Raw genomic sequence first — 12,942 nt, 5'->3', positions numbered from 1 at the left:
AGAAGAGAAAACCTGTCTGATTTCACAACATCAGATTGTGATTCTATGATTATAATACCAGCCCTTTTTTTTATTGTATGCTCTTTTGTTTCCTGAGTACAAATACTAATACACTGTCCCCAGTCGGCAGAAATGCACACCTATGGGAGGTAGACACTTGAGTCACAGAACCACAGAATCACAGAATCAACTAACTTGGAAAAGACCTTAATGTTGGGAAAGACAGGACAGGAAGGGCATATGGATATGATTGCCTAGTAAGAAATACTAGAGATGTAAAACCTGTGAGTGAAATAGAAATGAAGGCCAGCTTTGAGATGTGATCATGGCAGGCAGGAAGACGGTGATTAGCTGGAGTTAGGTTGAAGGACAGAAAACAAAAGAACCCAGGGATGTAGCCCCTCTCCACCCTGCCAAGACATCAGAGAAAAAGTAGATAAGAAAAGTAGTCTTTAGAGTTTAGAATATAGGATAATATGGTAATATAGTAGTTCTCATAGGCTGCATGCAAAGTTTGTAAGTTTTGTATCTCACGCCGGTTGGTCACTGTAAATTAGAATATTCAACACAAAAGGAGATATAATGTATTGTAACAGGGTCCTCAGTCTCTCTTCTGCCTCTCTCTTACCACTCTGACCTCTGCAGTCTTCTTACCTCTCTTACCCCTCTTAGCTTTTTTACTTCCCTTACCTCATACCCTCTCTTTCTTTCTTTTTGGGGCCTTGTTTCAGCCGAGGCTGGTGCCTGAAAGCATGCCCTTTTTACCCACAACCCTTGCAATAAAACCACGTGTTTCTAGAATATCACATGTCTGCAGAGTTCCTTGTCCCTGCCATCCACAGATGCCCCTACACCTTTGAGATCATTGAGTCCAACCAATGACCTAACATCACCTTGTCAAACCATGGCACTAGATGCCACATCCACTCTTTTTATAAACACCTCCAGGGACAGTGTTTCCACCTACTCCCTCCGCAACACATTTCAATGCCCAATCACTCTTTCTGTGAAGAACTTTTCTTTAATGTCCAGCTTAAAATACTTCTTTGGTGTGTAAAAGAGAGACAGGTACCCCTGAACCTTAAGGGCACTATCAAACAGCCCCAGCCAGATGGAGCTTTGACAGAAAAAGGTAAGACTACCTCATAAACGTAGTTATCAACCACTGCCCACAGGCTGAAGCTAACTACGTGGACAGGCATGGCTACACCAGAACCCAGGTTACCATTAAAATGTCTTTCAGATTCAGAGGGACTTCTTGAGTACTTGTTCTTCAAGCATAAAGACTAATTCTACCTACAGTGCTGTTGATCCACAAGGAAATATGGATCAGCATAAACAGAATACAATTTTTTTCAGAATTCACATATGGTAAAATTAAGTTCTAGTCCCTTTAGCTACTACTTTGTGCCTACTTGTCTAACCTAGTATTTTTTGTGTGAACTTTTTACTTTCATGTGAGCTACACGGAACACTGTAGTGGGTCATTCACTGCTGCAATCCAACATTTTATCCTTTTGTTTTCCTGGCATCAAAATTGTTGGGAAAGATGGAACAGGAAGGACTTACAGATATGATTGTATGGTAAGAAATACTGCAGATGTAAAACCTATGAGTGAAATAGGAATGAAAGCTAGTTTCGAGATGTAGGTGTGAGAGGCAGGAAGACGGTGTTTAGCTGGAGATGGGTTGAAGGACAGGAAAACAAAAGGACTCAGGAATGTAGCCTTTCCACTCTGCCAAGGCATCAGGGAGAAAACAGATAAGAAAGTAGTCTTTAGAGTTTAGAATATAAAATGACATGGTAATATAGTAGTTCTCATAGGCTGCATGCAAAGTTTGTATGTTCTGTATCTTGCACTGGTTGGTCACTGTAAATTAGAATATTCAACACAAAAAGAGATATAAGGTATTGTAACAAGGTGATTGCTCTCTTGCTCTCTCGCACTTTCTTTCTTGCTCTCGCACTCTCTCTCGCTCTTGCTCTCTCTTCTCCACTCCCTCTCTTGCTTTTTACCCTTCTTGCCCTCTCTCTCTTATCCCTGCTGTCTTATCCCTTCTCCCACTCTTACCCTGTTTCTACCCCTTAGTTCTCTTCTACTCTCTCTCCTTTCTCTCTTTTGAGGCTTTGCTTCAGCCAAGGCTGGTGGCTGGAAGCGGGTCCTCTTTACCCACGACCCTTGTAATAAAACCACGTGTTTCTAGAATATCTCAGGTCTGCAAAGTTCCTTGTCCCCACCGGCCACGGATGTTACTACAAAAATAGATTTCTGTACTTATCCCTTGGAAGGCATGCCCAGTGCAAGCTGTATCATGTTATTCTTGCTTCTAAGAAAACCTGATTTGTACTTGATTCTTATTTCCAGTCCCTTTTCACCGATCTCACTGTCACTCCAGTTTTGTTAAAAGCACAAACTATACTGGTCCCTTGTCTACATTAACACTGTAACACTGTGTCATAATTCCTTGGCTTTAAATCCATAAATCACTCACTCTATTCATCTTCTTCACAGAAACACATGCCTGTAAGGAGGCCCATAGTCATGAACATTAAAAGTAGAAATATACCAAAAAGTGCTAAGGGCTAATTATTACAAAATTATATCCTTTTTTCCCTCACTATTTTGTTGCAGTCAAAGAGTTTTGTCTTTTCTCAGATGTTTTAAAATAATTACAAGTACAAGGAACAGTGGGTCTCCACCTAATGAAAATATATTATCATATCAATGATATTTGAGAGGTGGAAAAAAAGTGACACGAGGTCTCGAAGGAAGGAATTCCTATTAGGAATTCAAAATATGTGATCTGCTCTGATTTTCACCTTTGCTAATGTTCTCAGAAGAAGGTCTGACATTATTTTCAAAAAACCATTACCCAGATTATTTTCAAAATATTTACCCAAGATATCCTAAACTCTTGTGGATGGTTGAATGTTGTTACCTATCCACAAGCACACTGGCTAAGCAGGGTATCCCCACAGATAAGGAGAGGCCATGTTCTCTGGGTGCCAGATAGCCTCATGATGCTTTTGCTGAAGCATGACCAGAGGCATTGACTACATCCCTCAAAGGCTAGGTTAATGGTTTGTCTCAATGATCTTAAGGGTCTTCTCCAGCTTAAACAATTCTATGATTCCATCACAGAATGTTTTAAAAAAACCCTTTTTAACCTCCTACTCAACAATGCAAAACCAGTAAGCTAGATGTTATATGAATATGGAGCACAAAGCAGCAGCTTCTTTCAAACAAGGCTACATTTTTACCATCTAGACAGCCTCGGCACTCTGACATTAAGACCTACGAAAAGGATGTGTTAAAGCCACATCCTTATGCTGGAGATTACTCCTCTGTGAGACTTAGCTTCCCAGCATCCATAAAAAGAAATGGTATAGCTCAGAAGCAAGCCTTGTTCTCAAAATTAAACCCCTAAGTCACACCAACAACCTACTCAGATTTAGCTATCAACTGTCTAGAGGATTTATTACTGCTTCATTGATGAGAGAAAAGGGGAAACATAATAGAAATACTTATCAGCTAAAAGGAAGATAGAAAATTCAGCAGCTCATCCCCAAATGGATACTTTACAGGACTGCGCTGTTTGCTGCTGCCTATGGTAAGTGGCCAGCCAACAGCAAATCCAGCTGGTTATGTGGCCATAAATCTGCACAGGTAATCCCAGCGCTGACTTCTCCAAGTCCCTGAGTGCTTAATCACCGAAACTTTCAACTCATAGATGTATTTGTGCACCAAACACATAAAAAAACCCCTAAACCACAATTGACACCACAGCTCCCAGCTACATAACATACATCCTTCTCTGAGAAAACTGTCATATGTCCACAGATTTTATTCATGTGCAGATTCCCAGACTGTGCAGCATTGGTTTTATAGTCTGAAAATTGATTTTGTTTAAATGTGAATACTTTATTTTTATGAGAAAGTACTAGGAGAAAAGACAGATTCTGTCTGATTCTGTCTTTGGTTCAGAAGCATCAGTTCAGATTTTAAAAAGCAAAATAAGTGGGATGATTTGTATAACAGATAAAAACATTATAAAATTTCTGCAGCAAGTCTATACACAGTTCTTTCAGAACTTTGTCGAATTAATTTTCACAATTTTAAAATAATTTCCAGCTGTTAGAAAGTGACATTTCAGTTTCGAAGGAGTATTGATCTCCAAATCAGCTGTGATTGTATCTTTGTCTGCAGACATCTGAACTATCTCACAGTTTATTGTGGAAACAGGAAACCCACTTTAGCTAGGCTAGAGCTGGACAATGAGACTTGATGGCTGTTTGATATGGACACAGTGAGCTTCTGATAAGAAGATACCAAAACCCGAGGTAGTTAGGAATGTACTGCTCAAGATGGTATAGTGTAGTAGGAGTATACAAATTTCTCTTAAATGGAATTTTTCAGAACATCTAATTAAAATTAAATATTCTGGAACACAGAACAAAATGTGTGCTTGATTTTGCTTCCCAATGTAAAGCCTAACTTATGCAAAATTTCAGTGTCTTGGCAAAAGAGAATAAGCAACAGAAAAGTTTGATTATGCAACTCTCTGCACCCTGATTCATTATGGATATTTGCAGTTGCGACTGTATCAGTGTCTAAGGAGATGTAATCTCTCTCTTTTTTTTCTAAAGTACCTGTAAACTAAGGTTTATAATACCCAAAAGAATGCAGTATTTGACTACACATCCTAAACATCAAAATCCCATGTTCTTGAATTAAGAGTTGTGATAGCTCCCCAGCAACCAATCCTACCAGATCAATGATTTGTATCAGCTGAAGAAGGTGTCTCCTTAGTAGCTCTGAATGGGAACCAGAGTTTTCTATAGTCCAGAAATTTCAAATATTGTATATTTATTCAGAAGGAAATTAAAGCAAGATAAAAAAAATGAAAACTGAAAAAGAAAACACCATCAGATTCAAGATCAAATCTAGAATAAAGTTAACTTCAGGTTAATAAAAAATAGTTCAAATAGTTCTAGCTTTTTTACCAATGTTTTGACATATGTTTTAGAATGAAAATACTACATGAAATTCAAAATTTTAATTTCACATTATCATTAATAAAATAGTGCTTCTCCAAATACATTTCAATTAAATCTTATATGACTCCAGAAAGCTATAGACCAGCTCTAACCCACCACTTGCTCCACTTCAAACTAGCACGAATTCACATCTTACCTGCAAACTGCTATTTCACATCAAATATACCAGCAAGTCAAACAAGCTTTTTTTTTCAGTAAGACCCTTGTGGATTGATGCTAATATTAGTTTTAAATAGAGCACAGCTTGAGAAAGTGTTATCACACCATTAGAGCAAGAATACAGATCTCTGATTAGTAGAAGACAGCAATAAGCCAACGAATGTTATTTTCATCTCTCTTCACCCATTGGGGAATTTTAGAGACAGAGACTTTATTGCAATATTATTGCTCATACCAAAGTTTTTGAGAGTGATAAACTGCATGTATCAGCAGAGAACTTAAAATACCCATACCTGAAAACTAAAACACTAGTTCAGGCTGAGGTAGAAAATACTTTGGTCACTTCTATTGATACTGTGAAAAAGTATCAATTCCATATGCATTTGGCATAAAAAAGGAGAGATTAAAAGATATGGTCTAAGATAACCAAACTCTTCACCAACAGAAACATATTTTCCATTATATTTACCATCCACTGTTCTCCAGAAAGCTGAAAAATAAACTTTTTTTGTTCCTTATTTACTCCATCTGACAAGGCACGACTCTTCTTGAGCTGAGGAGTGTTTCCACCAGTGCCCAGATTCTTCTCGTTGCTGTTTACAAAGCCATTCTTGAGGTATTTTGATTGAGGAATACCTTTCTTACGGCACTCCAGTATCAAATTCCATTCCTGTTTTATCCTGAAATAGTGTCAAAAAATGTTTCTGTGAATCATTATTGAATATATACCAATAATATATCAATAAGTTCCAAAGCTTAATCTGTGCTTGCAGAAATACTTAACAAATATAATTATTCATCTAAGGTATAGGCTACATATATATGCACACATATATATAAAGAAAATATCCATTTCCTGCAGTTACGTTAAGATTTTCTAGACATCCTTAAAGATTTCAAGTGATCAGGATTTCATTCTCACTATAAAACTCACTATAAAACAGCAACACCCAGAGAATAACAGAAAAGTGGAGACTGAACAAACTGTTACAGAAAAGAGCAAAAATTATGCCCTTTAATTTGATAGGATAGGAAATATATTCTCACAGAACAAGTTATATGCATAAACAAAATCAAGTACCTGGTGGTACATGAAGACATTTTCTTGGGGAAAAAAAAGGCAAGAAGTGCCTTTTTCCCCTGCCCTTTCCTGTTCAAGTATAATGATTTATTTTAATTTTTACATCAATATCTTAGAAGGTAAAGGTCATAGTTATCACATGCCAACTGATTTCAGACTCAATTTCAGTGTAACTTCTGCATCACCTCCAAGGCAAGCTTTCTCTCATACAACTTCAGGTGCAAATTCAATTTGACGTAATTAAGCATTGTCATAAGCTCATGCTTTTAGTTAGCAGAGATTTATTTTAGCTTAATCAACTAAAGAACTGGTTGATTAACAGAAGCAAGCCTTCCTTACACCAAAATAAGGCTCTGCAGAGCCCTTTGTATCATAAATCTGACCTCATGCTCTATAATTCTATATTCTAGAATTCTAGAATTCTCACTCAGAATTCTATATCCTGTAAGACTCGCTTATGTCATCTCCATCATATGATAGAAACCTTAATCTAAAGGATTGAAGAAAACTGGGACCTTAAGAAGGACACAAAGTTCAGAATAAAGTACCCCTAGAGAAAGTAAATATGTCATGTCCTAGAAAAAGAAGCATATGCAAGTTTATAAAGTTCAAATAGGAACTAACAAAACATTTACATCTATTACCACTTAATCAAGGGATTCTTTTACATGCTAAGATGTAAAAAAAAGTGTCACATGAAACAGAATCATAGAGTCATAGAATTATTTGGGTTGGAAGGGATGCTGAGGATCATCTAGTTCCAACCCCACTGCCAAGGGCAGGGACACCTTTCACTAGACCAGGTTGCTTGAGCTCTCTCATCATCCACAGCTTCTCTGAGCAAGTTGTTTGAGTGCCTCATCACCCTCATAGTAAGCAATTTCTTCCTAATATCTAATTTAAACCTACTCTTTTTCAGTCTGAAACCATTCTCCCTTGTCCTGTCACTACAGCTTCTCACAAAGATATTGTCTCTGGCTTCCTTGTAGCCCCTCTTCAGAAAATGGAAGGTTGCTATGAGATCTCCAAGCAACTTTCTCTTCTCCAGGATGAACCACCCAATCTTTCTCAGTCTGTCTTCATAAGGCAAATGCTCCAGTCCTCTAATCAACTTCATGGCCTCCTCTGGGCTTGCTCAAATAATTCCATGCTGGTTTTGCTTTGGAGGCACCAGAGATGGATGTAGAGTCTCACAAGAGCAGAGCAGACGAATAGAATCACCTTCCTTGACCTGCTTTTGATGCAGCTCAGGACACAGTTGCTTTCTGGTCTGTGAACACACATTGCTGGCTCGTGTTTAGTATTTTGTCAAATATCACCCGCAACTCCTTCTCCTTAGGGCTTCTCTCAACCAACTTTATGCCCAGCCCTTAGATATGTCTGGGATCACCTCAGCCCAGGCGTAGGAACTTGCACTTCACTTTGCTGGATTTCGTGAGTTTTGCACAAACCCACATGTCAAGCCAGTTAAGGTCCCTCTATGTGGCATCCCTTTCCTCCAGCTGTACCACACAGCAACTTGGTGTTGTCAAGTGAACTTGCTGAGGGTGCCCTCGATCCCACTGTCCACGTTGCCAAAGCAAAGATGCTGAGCAGCATCCGCTCCAACACTTACTCCTGAGGGGCACCACTCATCACTGATCTCCATTTGGTCACTGATCCATTGGCCACAATATTTTGCATGCAGCCATCCAGCCAGGTCTTTATCCACCAGACAGTCCACTCATCAAATCCACGACCCCCTTTTCAGAGCCAAACATGTCGTGTGAGGCAGCACTGAACACTTTGCCTTAGTCCAGGTAGATGATGTCAATTGCTTTGCCCTTATCCACCAATGCCTGCCTCCATCATAAAAGGCCTCCAGATTTGTCAGGATTAAAATCAGAATGTCTAGTTTTGAGTCACACACAAGAAACCAGTTACAAACTTAGGTACAAGAAGCATGTCCCAAAATCTTTTTTAAACAGATAATTTTTGGAGATCCATAACAAGGTATGAAAATGCAGTGCAAAACACTCTCATGGAAATACAGTAGCACAGATGAAACATTGTAGTTGACTTAATGCTATCAAAATAAGAGAGAGCAAAACTTCATGCCTAGATAGAAAGACATTGAGACAGTTGTACACATAATGGCACTTACAGAAATCTCAGGGGATTTTAGAGAGACTTGGAAGCAGAGAGCACAGCAATGGCAATTGTAGAGGTGTCTGTGTCTCTCTGCCTCAGCCAGCCCTGACACCCCAACAGTAAAGGGCACGGTTGGTAGCAGGACGAACCTCACCGATCCCTTGGGTTCTGGTTTGCCTGAAGGAGTCAAGTGATGACAGCAGGAATGAAAGAGGGAGTCTGCTCAGGGTTTAACTAGTGGCTTTATTCACCCCCCAGTGGGGATAACCTCAGTTCAGGGTATCTGCCTCAGCAGACACCCCTCAGCAGAAGTGACCCCTTGGCAGAAGCAGCGGGAAAAGGCGGGAAACCCTCAAAAGCAACATCTTTTATTGGGGTGAGGAACTCAGGGATGGGTTTAACTGGGGACAAATCAGGGATCATGTGGGTATGGCTCTGCAGGTAAATGACACATTTTATAACAAATCAATAACTTGGGTGGGGAGACAGCCACAGTCTTGTCCAATCACTTGGGGCCCTCACTGGAACTTTCCAGACTTTTGGAAGAGAGCCTAAAGTGACAGACAAGACCCAGGGGCTGTATAACTTATGATTGACACATAACTGGGGATGGGGTAAAACCAAGAAGGGTTGAACATGGGGTGACATGGGGTAAACCATTACAACTTACAAAAAACAATATAAAAAAAGGAACAAATACACACATAAAACTGATAAGAAAAAAAACACACCACTACAGGCAATGACACAGAGCACAGGGGCACACTGCAGGCACTTTCTGTACTTTTGGAAAATACATATAACCATTTATCAGAGAAGCAAGTCTGAGGGACTACCAGAGAAGAGTACACACAGAACATAAGAGAACTGCAGAAAGCCCCTTCTATAATAATGACTGCAATGTATTCCTAGGTAACATCTTTATAAAGGGAAGGTACAGAAAAGCACCTTCTAAAAATATTTCAGGTGAATTAACAGTGAGGTTGGTTGAAAGGTAGCTCACTGGATAAAGTGTTGACAGACTATATGAAGACAGCACAAACTTAGACTAAGTACATTCTAATGAAAAAACAGTCAGGATCTCTTTATCCCCTATTTCAAAAATTACAGAAATATTTTTAGAAAGGTAAAATTGTATTTATCTTCAAGTGAAAAAAAAAAAAAATAGAAGGAAACATGAGCTCTGATATACACCAAAAAAGCAAATTAAGTTACTCCAGGTATACAAATGAGTAGGAAAAGGATTTGTAGCATATCAGATGAAGGAAGCTTCACAGAGATGAGAGGAACACTAACTTCTCAAAATATGAAAGGAGCAATAAAGGAATAATTATAGAAGTTATTGATAGCTGCAGAAATGCTTCTCATTCTTGGCTTCAGTTTTCCTTAGAGAGAGATCAGAATGCACTTCACAAGTCAACATCTGGAAGAATTCCTGGTATTTAAAGTATCAATTAGGGGAATTGTGAGAATACAAAAATATATTGGAAATAAATCTACCAGTGGCTCTCAGTGTCTACTGCATTGTGAAAAGTTTCATACCACAGCAAGCTGTGATATGTAAGTGAGTTAAGAAAAAATAGACAGGACAGACAGAAAAACATTCAGCCCAGGGAATCCATTGTGTGGACTTAAGGTGTTAGCATGTCAAGGAAAACTCCACCAACTGTGCAACGTATCTCCACAAATCTGAGTTTATTTGATACAACAAAGACAAGAAAATACATTAAAGCAGATACAGCTCCTTAGCCCACACTGTGATATGTCAACAAGCTGTAGCTAATATTTCTAAATTTTCTATTACAGAGGAAGAGATATCCAAACACCTGGTTTCTCTAAGCAGCCCTACTAAGGGTATCTCAGTTGCAGTCTAGAAATGCTCAGATGACAGAGTTTTCCATATCAGAAGACATGATAGTTTAAAAACCTTTCAGATGCTTTGACACATGAGCCAATTCAGTTTTAGTGTTGATCTTAACTATTCAATCTGTCATTTGTACCCCAGAAACTGCCAACACAACAGACTGTGGATACTGTAATAGCAACAGATTGCTAGGAAAATCTACAAAACAGTATTTTCATATACCATAAGGAAAAACAAAAAGTCCCAAACCACCTACTCATATTTTGATCCAAAACTTGTGTACCACTGAGTATAGCTATATAGCTATAAAAGCTCTGTATGGCTAAGAAGTGAAGTGGTATGGGGAAGGTGCTAACTGAACTTCTTGGAAGAGAACAAAACTATCTGAACAATTAAGAAAGAGGAGCCATAAGGATCATAGGATCAGACACCTAGAATTCTTTTTTTTCTAAAATATTCCAAATTTTACTTACCACTGCTGTACTGCTCTTTCTCACATTCTCCAGTCCTTCACAAAGAGCTTTTCTGTCCTTCTGTGAAGCTTAACTCTGCGTTACTACACTCTCATTTCCATGGAATTCCTACACTTACAATCAAAACAATAAATATTTCACTCAGTGCATAATTTAGTGCACTGAAAAAAACACAAAATAGTTTTTGTATTCATTGCTCTTCTTTCCAGCCCAAAAAATGATTGACTCATTCCTCACAGTATAAATTCTAAGAATGTTAAAAACATAAACAACAGAAAGAAGAGGTCAAAAAGTCTGGCTCAATAAAATATAAACTGCATAACTACACATCAGCACTGGCTCTGTCAGGTAGACCCTAGGAACACTAGAGTAGAGGGCTCATATCTAAAATTTTACTCTCTCAAAACAAGGAATATAAAAAATGGTAAGAAGGGAGTTACACTCAAGCTGAAAAAGCAAACTGCCCTCTGAAAATATGCTCATAACATGTACAAAACACAAAACTAGGAGGTCATTGCTAGCTAAGTAAAATAAAATGCATACAATAAAAATGGCTGTTAAGCAAATCAGTCAGTGAAATATTTACCTTAGAAGAAAGACAGGGCTAAAAATTAAACCTGATAGGGAATTCAACATGTATATTGCACACAGATATGGAAATCCTGTGTCAAATTTCCTCTTTATCCATAACATTAAGTTATGATAACATGCTCTGCTAGGCTTTTAAAGAATGTAAGTATTGTGTACAATCACATTTAGAGCAGATGGAAGGTGACTTAATAATGGAGCAACAAAAGTGCATGATTTTGTACAGTACATCTCAGAATGAAAACATTATATTTCTCATGGGCCAAGTGTTTAATAATTTTCAACACCTGACTATACCCTTGAGTTACATACAAGCCAAATTAATCACTACTAGCCTCATTGGCCTGGAGTTGCAACTTGCATCAAGTCAGTGTGTATCATGAAGAAAAGATGACAAAGCTGTAAATTTGCAGGTCCAGTTGAGAATGAACCAAAGGAATCTATTTGGCTACATGGTTGTCATTCTCCTCCAATTTAGATGATGGTACTTTTTAAGGGATAATTTGAAAATAAAGACCTTTTTAAAGTCTTCTTTTGGTGACAATTATCAAATTAGACAGAATTTCCACCATGTTTGTCATATCTGGAGGCCATTAGATGAATCTTCAGGAAAGATATCTAAAAGAAAAGGCCTCTAAACCAGTGAGACAAAAAGAAAAATATATCCACACAAATAAAATAATCTTTTAAATACTCTTATACCTCTAGAGAAAATAAATTTCTGGTCTTGACACTTTAAGGACTCCTCATATTCCAGAAACACACTTCCACATATGATAAATAAGTTACGAAACCCCAGCTCTCCTGAAATTTATGTCTTTTTAATACTATTTAACAATAAAATATTTTCATCTTTCTCTAGGCCTTGATCAAGCAGCTAAAGTCAGATTAAAGAAACAATTACTTTCAGTAGTAAGTAAACTGAAGATAGTAAAGTCAAACCTAATTCAGGAAAGTGTATGAACACGAAAAATATTTTTCTTGGACAAAGGGCCCAGATGAGATCTAAGGTTCCAATTCAGCTAATTATTGAAGTATTTCCTTTTCAATCATACAAATAGTTCCATTAATTTTAAAAGAGGCTGGTTGCATGCTGATTATGTTTGTCAAAAAAAAAAAAAAAAAAAAAAAAAAAAAGAAAAGTTAAGTTTCATACTTATATATATATCTGTAACACAAAGGCACATCTGTCACTAAGGCAGGCATATGTAGTACAGAGGAATTTTACTCTGGCAAGTTATTTTCCAATATATTGCCTTTTTACAGTAAGCTTTCAGGACAATACTCTACAGTAATGAAACAAGATCAGCAGGGAAATAGAAGATTCAAGTATTTTCATTTTGGCTAGTGCTGTATTCCTCTTCAGGTAATCATTTCCCAAATTCTACTTCACTATTGGAGTATAACTTCAGAATATATATTTTTATTTTTATTATTATTATACATATTTCTTTTGGATGTAGGACATATTATACCTATTTCGAGGACATGGGAGTTCCCTGCTTGCAATTTTATTTTCTCCAGCAAAATTATGAATCTATCAACCTGATGCAAAGAGTTGCTCTACAATAAACTCAGTGATTGGACC

General features: G+C 37.7%; 1 protein-coding gene across 2 annotated transcripts in view; it reads right to left on the bottom strand.

Moving 5' to 3' along the window:
* Positions 1–12,942, bottom strand: part of LRRC2 (leucine rich repeat containing 2) — an 82,062-nt gene that overhangs the window by 51,698 nt on the left and 17,422 nt on the right. For both annotated transcript variants that reach the window (XM_083882807.1, XM_083882808.1), the window contains one exon: positions 5,688–5,898. In XM_083882807.1, coding sequence (XP_083738933.1) covers positions 5,688–5,898 — 211 coding nt within the window. The remainder of the gene's footprint in view (positions 1–5,687; positions 5,899–12,942) is intronic.

The sequence above is a fragment of the Zosterops lateralis genome, assembly GCF_965231275.1.
Source record: "Zosterops lateralis genome assembly, chromosome: Z".
Classification (NCBI taxonomy): Eukaryota; Metazoa; Chordata; class Aves; order Passeriformes; family Zosteropidae; genus Zosterops; species Zosterops lateralis.
The sequence above is the reverse complement of the archived record's forward strand: the minus strand, read 5'-3'. Positions and strand labels throughout refer to the sequence as shown.